The sequence below is a fragment of the Oncorhynchus mykiss genome, chromosome 18 (genome assembly GCF_057628025.1).
Source record: "Oncorhynchus mykiss isolate SJ-2025 chromosome 18, ASM5762802v1, whole genome shotgun sequence".
NCBI lineage: Eukaryota > Metazoa > Chordata > Actinopteri > Salmoniformes > Salmonidae > Oncorhynchus > Oncorhynchus mykiss.
Window position 1 is genome coordinate 45,549,808 of NC_143039.1, and position 14,729 is coordinate 45,564,536.

A 14,729-nucleotide genomic window follows, 5' to 3' on the forward strand; every position below is an offset into this window, starting at 1 on the left:
AGGATGACCTCAGGGTTGCACTGTCCAGAATTTAGCCCAGAATAAACATACTTTGTTGAAAACTTCAACCAGCCACACACATCTCTCATTAGGACGGTGTGTTTTTTCTGTGTGATGTGATCAATCAGTTTATTCCAGTTCAAAATAAAACATTTATTGTATTTTAACAGCAACAGTTCCAACCTAGACTTTTTTTTAACAATACTTTCTACAGTAATTTGTTATCTGTACTGTTACTTAGGGTTGCACTATCAAAAACTGAGCAGCAACAGTTTCAACCTAGACAGATAAACATGAATTGCTATTTATTTCATTGTTATTTGTTTGTCTATGTTGCATTTGTTTTAGGGATAATGGCAATTACATGTAGGGATATTTATGTATCGTTGCATGTTTTTTTCATAAGCTTGGGTCCCAGGAAAAACACAGAATTTCAAATTTGGGTCCCAGGCCGAACAAGTTTAAGAAACCCTGGTCTAAACAAAAGACGGCACTACGCAGGTAACGATTTCACTGTACCTTTTACACCTTCTGTATCCTGTGCATGTGACAAATCAATTTAGACTTTATTTGATATAGTGTGTTTACCAGAGACGGTACGGTTAACATGACCTGCACCAAAAACCGATTAGGATGTAGGCCAAGGACTAGATAGTGTATTTCTACTACTAATTTCACCCCTTTAAGTCTTTACCTTTGGTTGTTTACTACACTAACTTACTCTGTTTAGCACACGGCCTAACACGTGAATCCTGAAAGAGATGGGCGGGGCTAAGGCTTAAGAGGGTGTGAAGGATGCTGAATGGGTATAGACAAAGAAGAGCTCTCCAGTAGGTTTACCAAAACAGTCACAGGCCATTTTGGGGTTACAAGTTTATCAACAGTTGATTACCATTTTCTAGCTCAAGAGTCTCTACTTTTATCCAATGTAAAAAATAATTTAAAAAGTTGCTACAAAAGGACCGAATCAAGATGGTGGGTCACATTTTTAGTTGTGACTCAATCATTTAGAGTTCTAGCTCAAATCGACTGTCACAAATACCAGTAATGGCTCAATCAATTCATAAAGCCCTTTTTACACAAACAGTTACTTTACACTAACCCAGCCTCGATGATTTGGGGGGAAATGTAATATTCAGAGTAGAGAAACCATATGACGCCAGGCAAGAGATATGTGTACCGTGGTCAAGACTGGGGACCATTTCTGGACAACCACACACCTTTAGAAAACAGTAACACTGACATGGAAAAACACTCAAAAGACCCAACAGGGCATTTTCCTTGCAAAAAAACCTCCCGGCTGCCTCAGAATATGGCTCTCCACTTCCTGTGTTGCAGTTCACACGTGCGCCACTGAGGGAGCAGTAATGACTCACCAGTCGGCTGATCTCTTCCTGCCTGTCGGGTGCAGAACGTGCTGTAGCTTTGATCATGGTGGAGGTCTGGTTGTCTGTCAGCTTCTTGATGCAGCGCTGCCCGGCCACAATGTTACAAACCTGTATGCGGACAGAGAATAGTTAGTTACTGAATAACGCCGTATTCAAGTAATGGAGAAACATGAAAAAGGATTGTTTCTTATGGGATAGGTACTCTCGTTTCCGTCCATTTGGTGCCTAATGAACTGCAGTAAACTGGAAACTAAAGTCTGACCATGCCTACGTCCCAAACCCTTCCTTTTTTTTCCCAACAATGCATAGGTGCACAGAGTGCATCAGTGATGCCTTCAGGCAATTTCGTCAAAGCCACGAACGCTTGGAAGACCACCGTGAGAGAAACTTGCAGCGATATCTTGAGTGCACTCTATACATACAGTAGGAGTTCATTTGTAGAGCGTGTGTGTGTGTGTCTTTTAGAGCCACTCTCTTACCTCCAGGGGTAGGTAGGTGTGCTTCTGTTCCTGCCCCACTTGTAGGCAGGGCAGGTGGGGGTATTTCAGCTGTAGGCTGTACTTCTGCTTGAAGTACTGAGCCACGGTACACTCCATGGCCTGGCCATTCTCCAGCTGTAAGGGGAACCTGAGCAACAGGCAGACAAGGGCATAATACATACCAACAGATCGTATTAATAAACCAAAACAGCAAAATAAAAAGGAAAGAGCAAAGCATCTCGTCATGGATTTTCTGCGTCAAGAGATAGAGACGGTTTGTATTTTAGCATGGGCTGATAGAAAAAAAATTCAAAAATAAAATAAAATCAGAAGAGAAAAGTCACGTAGGACAGCTAGGGCCGCAGGGACATGTGAAAGCCGCTAACTGGAATGTGTAGCGACGAGTGCAGCACTTACGTTTGGTGGCTGGCGGGGCGGCGAGTGACATTGCACACGCGATACTTCCTCTTCATCTGACCACAGTGGGTGACCTCAACTTTCAGACCTGGGAGCGAAAAACATACGCATAGAAACACCCAGAAGAGCACATCAAAATACGGCCAGAGACGAAGACGGGGGAGATATAACGAGTGGAGTTTGAAGAGACATTTAGGCATCATTGACATTGAAAATGTAGACAGTTGGCGAGTCACTCCATCTGACTGTCAAAATGGCCTAACTCGAACTTACTATTGCTGTGCATAACTCAAACCCATTCACAGCAATGCATGGTTTACAACAAAAGTTACAGTAAGTTAGTGTCAAGCACGCATATCTCACGTTAGGATTCAGCCCACAGTGCAGATTATGGGTGTACATCGCAGATGGGTGTCAAATCCATCTCAATTCATATCCATTGAAAGTTATAAAAATAGTTATAAAAAGGGTCATTTATTTTCAGTAAAGATTCTTCACAATTCTTAAGCTTCCTGAATTGAAATGGACTTGACACACAACCCTGAGGTACACTACAATTGTCTGGGTGGGTGGATGCTATCTAATAAGGTGTGGTTCACCTCCGAAATGTCACCCTTCCCTATGTAGTGCACTACTTTTGACCAGGACCCATAAGCAGTGCATTATATAGTGAATAGACTGCTTGGTTGCTTAGCAACAAAACCGATGCGTGCACAACTATGGGGCAAAACAGACGGGGTTGGCTTAGACTGTTGACAACATGTAAACTAGATTTAGTCTCCCAATATTTATTGAAAACAAACTTACATTTGCACAATGAGCACTTGTCTCAAATACATCGTTACAGTTGTTGAATAGCTAGCGAATTTTTGCCATATTTGCATAGACGTGACATCAGTCAAAACAAGACATTGTATCAAGAGAAATATACAATTATCTGAAACGAGACACCTACGATACCCCACATGGCAGCTTCTTGTCATTGTTGCTAGCCATCTGGCCATCCAGAATCACAACAACACAGAGCCTTCTGCCCCATTGAAGCGTGCGCATAGTTTTCGTGACGTTGTCAGCTAACACATCTATAGGGTGCCATTTCAGATGCAGACTTGGTGTGTAGAAACATGGTAAAAACATTGGTCTGACCTGCAGGTCCCCACCCACCTCGGATCTCCTTGGTGAACTTGACGCGTTGGGAGTCGGTGAGTGGCTTGGTCTGCTCGTTGATGTTCTGGATGTCGAGCACCTCGCACATGAACTCAATCACGGGCTGGGCACGGTAGAAAGCAGTGGCGGAGACTGTGGGGGGGGGCAAAGAAAATGTAGGGTTCATGACCAAAGAAACCATCGATCTATGTTATAGTACTCCAAAACAAAATGTACAAGCACACAGCCTGGGATTTTTTTTGAGTCAATGTATTGACTACTGCTCTTACCATCGATGTTGAGCATCATGTTCCACATGGCAGGACGGACCGACTGATGGAAGCCGAACCACACCTCCCTCCCTCCGCCCAGGGGGTGGTAGTAGCCCTCCGGAGGGGAGAAGAAGGAACGCCCCACTGGGGTGTACCTGGAAACAGCCACATGGACAGTCCGTTAGGAGCTAAATAAATAAATGCCAGACAAGATTATTCTGCGAGAGATCTTTATGACACAACGTAAGTTCCCTCTGGGGGGAAAAAAAAAACATCTCACTTTTGTTCTTATGGAATAACTCAATAGGCAGAGTTACTTGTTTGGTCATTTTGTATGGTAACAGGGCATAGAGTTATTCACTGTCTATATAGGCAAAGCTATTTGATATAGGATACCAAGCAGTAACAATGCCATGAACAACAACTGATAGTATGATAAGAGAGATATTATAGGGCCATGTTATAAAAGCCATGTGCCTAATGCCTAGGGCCATGGCGGTCATGACATTTTGTCAACCGGTTAAGTCATACAAAAGACTGTCGATCTCACGGTAATTGACCGGTTAATTAACAGACATGTTTAACATCTCCAAGCCGCTGAGGCGCCGCCTTTGGAACATCTACATTTTTTTTAAAGTTGAATAAATCACTTACAACACACAATCACAACCCTTTATTTACACTGAACAAAAATATAAATGAAGCATGCAACAATTTAAGATTGTACTGCGTTACAGTTCATATAACGGAAATCAGTCAGTTGAAATACATTAATTAGGCCCTAATCTATGGATTTCACATGACTGGGAATACAGATATGAATCTGTCGGCGTGGATCAGAAAAGCATTCCATATCTGATGTGACCACCATTTGCCTCATGCAGTGTGACATCTCCTTCGCATAGAGTTGATCAGGCTGTTGATTGTGGCACGGTTGTCCCACTCCTCTTCAATGGCTAGATATCGGCGGGAACGTGACCACGCTGTTGAGCACGTCGATCCAGAGCATCCCGAACATGCTCAACGGGTGACACGTCTGGTGAGTATGCAGGACATGGAAGAACGGGGACATTTTCAGCTTTCAGAAATTCTGTAAATATCCTTGCGACATGGGGCTGTGCATTATCATGCTGAAACATGGGGCGATGGCGGCGGATGAATGGCACGACAATGGGCCTCAGGATCTGGTCACAGTATCTCTGTGCATTCACATTGCCATTGATGAAATGCAATTCTGTTTGTTGTCCGTGGCTTATGCCTGCCCATACCATAACCCCACCGCCTCCATGGGACATTGATCACAATGTTGACATCAGCAAACTGCTCACCCACACGATGCCATCTGCCCGGTACAGTTAAAACCGGGATTCATCTGTGAAAAGCACACTTCTCCAGCGTGCCAGTGGCCATTGAAGGGGAGCATTTGCCCACTGAAGACGGTTACAAGGCTGAACTACAGTCAAGATCCTGGTGAGGACTACAAGCTTGCAGATGAGTTTCCCTGAGACGGTTTCTGACCATTTGTGCAGAAATTCTTCAGTTGTGCAAACCCACAGTTTCATCAGCTGTCCGGGTGGCTGATCTCAGACGACGCAGCAGGTGAAGAAGCCGGATGTAGAGGTCCTGGACTGGCTTGGTTACAAGTGGTCTGCTGTTGTGAGGCCGGTTGATGAAATGCCAAATTCTCTAAAACAACATTGGAGACTGCTTATGGGAGAGAAATGAACACTAAATTGTCTTGCAACAGTACTGGTGGACATTCCTACAGTCAGTATCCCTCAAAACATCTGTGACATTGTGTAGTGTGGCATAACTGCACATTTTAAAGGGGCCTTTTATTTTCCCCAGCACAAGGTGATCCTGCTGCTTAATCAGCTTCTTGATATGCCACACCTGTCAGTTGGACAGAGTATCTTGGCAAAGGAGAAATGCTCATAAACAGGGATGTAAACAAATGTGCACAACATCTTAGAGAAATAACTTTTGTATGTGACTGGAACATTTCTGGGATCTTATTTCAGCTCATGAAACATTGGACAAACACATCGCATGTTGCGTTTATATTCTTGTTCTGTATATTTTAGGCAGGTCAAAAGAAACATGATTTGAAGAAAAATGTATTTCAGATGAACAGAAGGAGTTGCTATCTGGCTATGCACCATGCCTTCTTTGGCTGTAGGCTTGTTAATTTAGCAGACAAGATATGCTTAAGTCCCGTGCCATTATCTTGTGATTTTATAAGAATATAACTGAACTGAATAAAATAGGAAGGAACGCTTTTAACCATTCCGGAGCGTGTGTGCATATCAAGTGGCTATGTTGAGCATAAAAGTGATCATTTGAAACAGGTCCTATACACTAGATTTAGAGTTATTTGGCAACTTTAATTATGAATGATACAAACCTTAGAATGACTTAGAAATCAGAAGATATGGGCAGCATGATGCAATGATAGGCTATTGATGACTTGAGCAAGTACCAAAAAAGCTTGCCCAACGTATCACCGGGGGCAAACTACCTGCCCTCCAGGACACCTACGGCACCCGATGTCACAGGAAGGCCAAAAAGATCATCAAGGACAACCACCCAAGCCACTGCCTGTTCACCCCACTATCATCCAGAAAGTGAGGCCAGTAGAGGTGCATCAAAGCTGGGACCGAGAGACTAAAAAACAGCTTCTATCTCAAGGTCATCACACTTTTAAATAGCCATCACTATCACATAAGAGGCTACTGCCCTAAATCAATAAACAAGTACATATTTTTAAACCATATTTAGTTAATATAGCCTGCTAACATGAATTTATTTTAACTAGGGAAATTGTGTCACTTCTCTTGCGTTCTGTGCAAGCAGAGTCAGGGTATATGCAGCAGTTTGGGCCGCCGGGCTCGTTGTGAACTGTGTGATGACCATTTCTTCCTAACAAAGACCGTAATTAATTTGCCAGAATTGTACATAATTATGACATAACATTGAAGGTTGTGCAAAGTAACAGCAATATTTAAACTTAGGGATGCCACCAGTTAAATAAAATATGGAACGGTTCCGTATTTCACTGAAAGAATAAACGGTTGGTTTTCGAAATGATAGTTTCCGGATTTGACCATATTAATGACCGAAGGCTCGTAATTCTGCGTGTTATTATGTTATAATTAAGTCTATGATTTGATAGAGCAGTCTGACTGAGCAGTGGTAGGCAGCAGCAGGCTCGTAAGCATTCATTCAAACAGCAATTTACTGCGTTTGCCAGCAGCTCTTCGCTGTGCTTCAAGCATTGCGCTGTTTATGACTTCAAGCCTATCAACTCCCGAGATTAGGCTGGCAATACTAAAATTCCTATTACAACATCCAATAGTGAAAGGTATATGAAATACAAATGGTATCGAGAGAAATAGTCCTATAATTCCTATAAGAACTACAACTTTTTTACATGGCACATATTGCACTTTTACTTTCTTCTCCAACACTTTGTATTTGCATTATTTAAACCAAATTGAACATGTTTCATTATTTATTTGAGGCTAAATTGATTATTGGTGTATTATATTAAGTTAAAATAAGTGTTCATTTAGTATTGTTGTAATTGTCATTATTACAAGAAACAATTCAAAAGAAAAAAAAAAAAAAAAAAGGCAGATTAATCGGTATCGACTTTTTTTGGTCCTCCAATAATCGGTATCGGCTTTTTTTGGTCCTCCAATAATCGGTATCGGCTTTTTTTGGTCCTCCAATAAATCGGTATAGGCTTTTTTTGGTCCTCCAATAAATCGGTATCGGCTTTTTTTGGTCCTCCAATAAATCGGTATCGGCGTTGAAAAATCATAATCGGTCGACCTCTAGTTGTAAGGCAGGTCCTCACCAGACATCACTGGCAACATTGCCTATGGGCACAAACCCACCGTCGATGGACCAGACAGGACTGTCAAAATGTGCTCTTCACTGACGAGACGCTGTTTTGTCTCACCAGGGGGGATGGTCAGATTCACGTTTATCGTCAAAGGAATGAGCGTTACACCGAGGCCTGTCCTCTGGAACGGGATCGATGTGGAGGGTCTGTAATGGTTTGGGGTGGTGTGTCACAGCATTGTCGGACTGAGCTTGTTGTCATTGCAGGCAATCTCAACACTGTACATCCTTCCCCCTCATGTGGTACCTTTCCTGCAGGCTCATTCTGACATGACCCTCCAGCATGACAATGCCACCAACCGTACTGCTCGTTCGGTGCCATGGCCAGCGAAGAGACCGGATCTCAATCCCATTGAGCACGTCTGGGACCTGTTGGATCGGAGGGTGAGGGCCACCCCCCCCCCCCCGAAATGTCCGGGAACTTGCACGTGCCTTGGTGTAAGAGTGGGGTAACATCTCACAGCAAAAACTGGCAAATCTGGTGCAGTCCACACCAGATACTGAGTGTTAATTTTGATTTTGACTACCCCCCTTTGTTCAGGGACACATCATTCCATTTCAATTAGTCACGTCTGTGGAACTTGTTCAGTTTATGTCTCAGTTGTTGAATCTTGTTATGTTCATACAAATATTTACACGTTAAGTTTGCTGAAAATAAACACAGTTGACAATGAGAGGACGTTTATTTTAATGCTGAGTTATATATATCACCCAGCATTAAAATAAACACACACATATACACATATATATATATATATATAGTATATATATACACACACACATACATACATACACACAGACAGTGTTTTCTAAGGTGGTGATTAATTTAAAACACCAATACACATATTAGAGCTTGTGTGTGAACACAATACTGTTTTGATGTGGTTGATGTTATTTTCGATTTCCTTTGCATTGATGTCAGTGGTCAGAGGGACAAGGAGTACCAGGCCATTAGTGTCCTGATGATCGTTAGCGAGTTGGGTACTACCAACGCATGTCCAGAGTGCATAAGAGGAGAATAGCGTGACTCAACGCTCACGTTGAATTTTACTACAGCCATGACTGCCAGTAACACGGCCACCGCAACAGCCCTACTAATGACTAACCTTAAATTAAGACAAAACACATTATTGTATTCATATTTCTCACATTATAGCCAATTTTGACTCTGTAGCTTGGCAAATGTATAGTGTAAGCCATGTTTACCTCATGGAAGGCAGGTGGCGGGTGATGACATCCAGGGCCTGAACAGAGTCCTCGGGGACCTCGTTGTGGCCTGACAAGGCCTCCAGGAGCATCTGCAGGCTCACCACTGACACCCACTGCAGAGACACCTTGAACGTCTGGTCCTTACCCTCCCCCGGCAGAGTTACTTCCAGATCCACCTAGACAGGGAGAGGGCAGGGTGTTAGGAAATGGTTGAAAAGCAAGGAAAGCCACAAATAAACACATTTGTGATATGCTTCAAACCACCCTGAGTGTACAAAACATGAAGAACACTTGCTCTTTCCATAACAGACTGACCAGGTGCATCCAGGTGAAAGCTATGATCCCTTATTGATGTAACTTTTTAAATCCACTTCAAAATCAGTGTAGCTGGCCTCCCGGGTGGCGCAGTGGTTAAGGGCGCTGTACTGCAGCGCCAGCAGAGTCCCTGGGTTCGCGCCCAGGCTCTGTCGTAACCGGCCGCGACCGGGAGGTCCGTGGGGCGACGCACAATTGGCCTAGCGTTGTCCGGGTTAGGGAGGGATTGGTCGGTAGGGATCTCCTTGTCTCATCGCGCACCAGCGACTCCTGTGGCGGGCCGGGCGCAGTGCGCGCTAGCCAAGGTTGCCAGGTGCACGGTGTAGCCTCTGACACATTGGTGCGGCTGGCTTCCGGGTTGGATGCGCGCTGTGTTAAGAAGCAGTACGGCTGGTTGGGTTGTGTATCGGAGGACGCATGACATTCAGCCTTCGTCTCTCCCGAGCCCGTACGGGAGTTGTAGCAATGAGACAAGATAGTAGCTACTACAACAATTGGATACCACGAAATTGGGGAGAAAAAGGGGTCAAAATAAATAAACAAATAAATAAATATATAAAATAAAAAATCAGTGTAGCTGAAGAGGAGACAGGTTAAAGGATTTTTAAGCCTTGCAAGAAATTACCTATGAATTCGGAAAGTATTCAGACCCCTTGACTTTCCCCACATTGTTACGTTAACGCCTTATTCCAAAATGGGATTACATTTTCTTCTTTCCTAATCTACACAATACCTCATAATGACAAAGCAAAAAAATTTTGCAGATCCTCTAAAGCTGTCAGGTTGGATGGAGAGTATCGCTGCATAGCTATTTTCAGGTCTCCAGAGATGTTTGAGCAGGTTCAAGTTCGGGCTCTGGCTGGGCCACTCCACAACATTGATACTTGTGCCGAAGCCACTCCCGTGTTGCCTTGACTGTGTGCTTAGGGTCGCTGTCCTGTTGGAAGGTGAACCGTCGCCCCAATCTGAGGTCCTGAGCGCTTTGGAGCAGGTTTTCGTTACTTTGCTCTGTTCATCTTTCCCTTGATCCTGACTAGTCTCCCAGTCGCTGAAAAAACATCCCCACAGCATGATGCCACCGCCAGGTTTCTTCCCGACGTGACACTTGGCATTCAGGCCAAAGAGCTCAATCTTGGTTTCATCAGACCAGAAAATCTTGTTTCTCATGGTCTGAGAGTCTTTAGGTGCCTTTTGGCAAACTCCAAGCGGGCTGTCATGTGCCTTTTGCTGAGGAGTGGCTTCCGTCTGGCCACTCTACCATAAATACCTGATTGGTGGAGTGATGCAGAGATGGTAAAACCTTCTGGAAGTACAACCATCTACACAGAGGAACTCTTCAGCGCTGTCAGAGTGACCATCGAGTTCTTGGTCACCTCCCTGACCAAGGCCCTTCTCCCGATTGCTCAGTTTGGCTGGGCGGCCAGCTCTAGGAAGAATCTTGGTGGTTCCAAACATCTTCCATTTAAGAATGATGGAGGCCACTGTGTTCTTGGGGACCTTCAATGCTGCAGACATTTTTTGGTACCCTTCCTCAGATCTGTGCCTCGACACATTCCTGTCTCTGAGGTCTAAAGACAAATCCTTTGACATCATGGCTTGTTTTTGCTCTGACATGCACTGTCAAAACCTTACAGTGTATTCGGAAATTATTCAGACCCTTTGTCTTCTTCTGCATTTTGTTACGTTACGGCCTTATTATAGAATAGATACAATAATTGTTTTTCTTCATCAATCTACACACAATGTCCCAAAATGACAAAGTAAAAACAGCTTTTTTTTTTTATTCAACAAAAACATTTTTACGTAATTCAGACCATTTGCTATGAGACTCAAAATTGAGCTGTTTCCATTGATTGAAGTATTTCTACAACAGGCAGCAGGTAGCGTAGTGGTTAGTGCATTGGGCCAGTAACCGAAAGGTTGCTAGATCGAATCCCCAAGTTGACAAGGTAAAAATCTGTCATTCTGCCCCTAAACAAGGTAGTTAACCCACTGTTCCTAGGCAGTCATTGTTAATAAGAATTTGTTCTTAACTGACTTGCCTAGTTAAAGGTTAAATAAAAAATAAAATTGGAGCACACAGACAAGACAACGCAGGAGTGGCTTCGGTACAAGTCTCTGAATGTCCCAGCCAGAGCCCGAACTTGAACCCAAACAAACATCTCTGGAGACCTGAAAATAGCTGTGCAGCGATGCTCCCCATCCAACCTGACAGAGCTTGAGAGGATCTGAAGAGAAGAATGGGAGAAACTCCCCAAATACAGGTGTGCCAAGCATGTAGTGTCACACCCAAGACGCTGTAATCGCTGCTTCAGGCGCTTCAACAAAGTACTGAGTAAAGAGTACATACTTATGTAAATAAGGTTGCTCTGTCATTATGGGGTATTGTGTGTGTCCCCCTTGACGAGGGGGAAAAACTCATTATAAAACAGATTAAAAGGCTGTAAAGTAACAAAAACGTGCTTAAAAGTGAAGGGGTCTGAATACTTTCCGAACACACTGTACGTGTGCCATTCAGAGGGTGAATGGGCAAGACAAAAGATTTTAGTGCCTTTGAATGGGGTATGGTTGTAGGTGCCAGGCAATCCGGTTTGAGTGTGTCAAGAACTGCAACGCTGCTGGGTTTTTCAAGCTCAATAGTTTCCTGTGTGTATCTAGAATGGTTCCACCACCCAAACAAATACAGCCAACTTGATAACTGTGGGAAGCATTGGAGTCAACATGGGCCAGCATCTCTGTGGAAAGGGCATGGACCTTATAGAGTCCATGCCCTGACGAATTGAGGCTGTTCGGAGGGCAAAACTTCATATTCGGAAGGCGTTCCTCATGTTTTGTACACATTAAACAAACTTGTCAAGGACTGGAAAACACAAATGATGACAATCGAGTTTGGGGCAAATCAATCCTGTGGTTCTATCGAAACAGAGGCTATTCAAAACTCTTTCAGGAACTGATAGGGGTGCTTGGAAGTAGAAACAGCCCCATTACATGGTCACAAAAACCAGAGGTGCCAGAGTCATTAAGAGTCGTTAAGACCTTAAAAGACGATTGCTTACCCTGTCTCTCCCGATGGGTAGTGGATGGGCCGTGTACATGTTTCTCTTCCCGTCGTAGCCCGGTTGTCGATCACCAAAGATCTGCATCTTGAAGTGGCGAACCATGGTGTCCACCACCTCCCTGTGAGAGAGGGGGGAGAAATCATGAGCTGGCCAGATAATGCATTCACACAGACAGCACTGCTTACAAAAAGAGCAGTTTTGACTGTCCTTCCCTATACATTCAATTGTTCAAATAGGGTTTGGCCCGGGGTAGGTTGTCATCGTAAACAGGAAATTGTTCTTAACAGACTTAGTTAAAAAGGTTAAAAAAAAATAAACTTCCCACCAGCTGCTCTGTTAAAGACCCATTTTTATTTTCACACGTACAACTCACTTGAGTTCGACTTGTTTCACTGACAAATACACACTTCCATTCCCTCAACTCCCCCCCAAAAATCAACCCTCAAAGTATCAACTTAAGCATGCCCTCTCTCTGAAAATCCATTTCCACCTCCAAGTTCTCCTCGAAAAGAGACATTTCTCTCCTTCCCAGTTGTATTTACCTGTTAACCCTCCTTGGCCGTTTCTCAGGCTTGATGTCGATATCGTAGTGATAGACATCAATCTTGGGAATCTGCACCTGGAAGTGGTTGGCCAGCAGGCGGATGGGCTTCCCCACGGTGCCCATGCCAGGCCTCCGTGGGGGCTGGAAGAGGGAGGTGGGGGCCGGCGGGCCTATAGGGGGGTCCAAACACAGAAACACACACATTTGTTGGTTGATACATTCATTTCGTATTCACTATGTACCAAATGGAAGAAAACAGACAAACAGTGAGGAGCTACCTGAACTTATTCAATAAGAAATGCTTGTTTTGTCTGTGGAGCAAAAATTGCTGCTACGGTGTGCTCTAACAAATAAGACCCTGTTAAAATGGCACTAAGAGGAAAGGACAAGTAAGTAGTAGTTAAGAGGCCTTTAGGGCTCAGACTAATTTGTTTGTTTTGGCAATGAGGCTAAGCAGCACGGTGACCACTGGTGGGTGCAATTATTGGTAGCTAAGCTATATGGATAGGATGCTCAGAAATTCATCAAAGCTAACCAACAAAAATTGTTGAACGCGTTTGCCATGTATTTTTTGCATTATTAGAGTTGTTGGTCTATTTGCGGAATCAATTTCTGAAATCAGTAAAATCACATTCCTTGCCACGGTTTCCCACATGAACTCTCGTCAACAGGTCACGGCTACCCGCACACAAAACACACCTATTGATCCATCTCCCTGGCCTCCGACCCAGATAGGTCAACAGAGGAGAAAACAAATGTCCCTACCCAGCCCCCACCCCACTCAAGCCAGAACATAGACTGACGCACAGGGCCCGCCTCAGACAAAGAGCAGCACGTCAGACAGACGGCAGCAAGGCCAGATGAGGGTCTGCAGAGACAGTGGGGATTACCACTAGACACAACACAAACACTGCCTCACCACCCATCTTATACAGGATGTGGCTCATACATTCAGTGTATATCCCACAACTTATTGTGTAGTCCTATTGTACCAAGCGCCAATACTGACTCACAGGCATGTAGTTAGCAATTTATACAGCCAATGAAAATGAGACAATTACTTGGGTGGATGTTGGGAAGTGAGATGCACCACTATTGTATACTTGTCTTACATTTCAATTGTCCTTGGTGTTAAAGACTCTATTACAAAATAGGGGGAACTATCCAATTTAACCTACCTACTCTGTAGACACTTAAAAAACGTTTGTCTTAGGCCTAGACATTCAAGATTCAGAACATATAGAGAGGGAAAGGGGAGAATTGAGTTTATCATGATTTAAGGCTGGGTGCAAGGGAGGGAGGGAAACGCTTACTGCTTTTGTCCTCTGCTTCCTAAAAACACACTCCATGCATGTCCTCATCCCCTCCTTAAAACACTCCACTCGCACCAGTCTTCTCACACCACGTCCCTGTAATAGTAACTGTGACGGGACCAACCACAACAGCCACAGGGATACACGGTGTGTATAAAGGTGTGCATGTGCTGTAGGTAAGGTTCAGAGAGAGGGATCCCAGCAGGTGTAACAGTCAGGTTGGGTCAACCCGACCTCACCCACTTTCACCAAAAACAGCACCGGATCTATATATAGCCCCCTCAGCTGCTGCCTCAAGGCGGTTGAGAGGGGCTGTCAGTGTGTCACTGTGTGATATGCCTGGACCCCTTCCTTGTCCTCAAACCTACACCAGGTCCCTCCCTGAATGGGGGGTCTCATACTGGTACCTCAAATATGGATTCAAGTCTGCAGCAACAACCTGCAGGGCTTGGCTGGCTGTCACATGCACTTCAGGCAAATTGCCCCTGATCAAGCCCACTGCCCACACAAATGAGTGCATTGTACATGGTCACGATGTGAGAATGCGGCTACACTGTGATTCTTAGGTGATCAAATCCAATCAGGGACAATCTAAAAAATAAAAAAGCCAATTGGTTACCGTGGTTGCACTGCACCAAAGGAGAATTCCATCAGAGAAAGCAGACCACTGCCAAAACTGCT

General features: G+C 44.2%; 1 protein-coding gene and 1 non-coding gene across 11 annotated transcripts in view; both read right to left on the bottom strand.

Moving 5' to 3' along the window:
- Positions 1–14,729, bottom strand: part of LOC110496134 (protein argonaute-4) — a 38,136-nt gene that overhangs the window by 20,907 nt on the left and 2,500 nt on the right. For 3 of the 10 annotated variants that reach the window (XM_021571844.3, XM_021571842.3, XM_090208518.1), the window contains exons 1-8: positions 12,734–12,954; positions 12,189–12,309; positions 8,815–8,993; positions 3,721–3,857; positions 3,449–3,583; positions 2,285–2,372; positions 1,868–2,015; positions 1,377–1,496 (exon numbers count right to left, since the gene is read on the bottom strand). In XM_021571844.3, the coding sequence (XP_021427519.2) occupies positions 1,377–1,496; positions 1,868–2,015; positions 2,285–2,372; positions 3,449–3,583; positions 3,721–3,857; positions 8,815–8,993; positions 12,189–12,309; positions 12,734–12,939 (1,134 nt within the window). In that variant the 5' untranslated portion in view covers positions 12,940–12,954. Of the gene's footprint in view, positions 1–1,376; positions 1,497–1,867; positions 2,016–2,284; positions 2,373–3,430; positions 3,584–3,720; positions 3,858–8,814; positions 8,994–12,188; positions 12,310–12,733; positions 12,955–14,729 lie in introns of those variants that run through there. The other 7 variants (XM_021571841.3, XM_021571838.3, XM_090208517.1 and 4 more) reach the window with 3 other exon arrangements.
- On the bottom strand, positions 1,703–1,781 carry LOC118941234 (small nucleolar RNA SNORD35). The gene has a single exon (XR_005037563.1). It is a non-coding gene; the product is annotated as a small nucleolar RNA SNORD35 (small nucleolar RNA).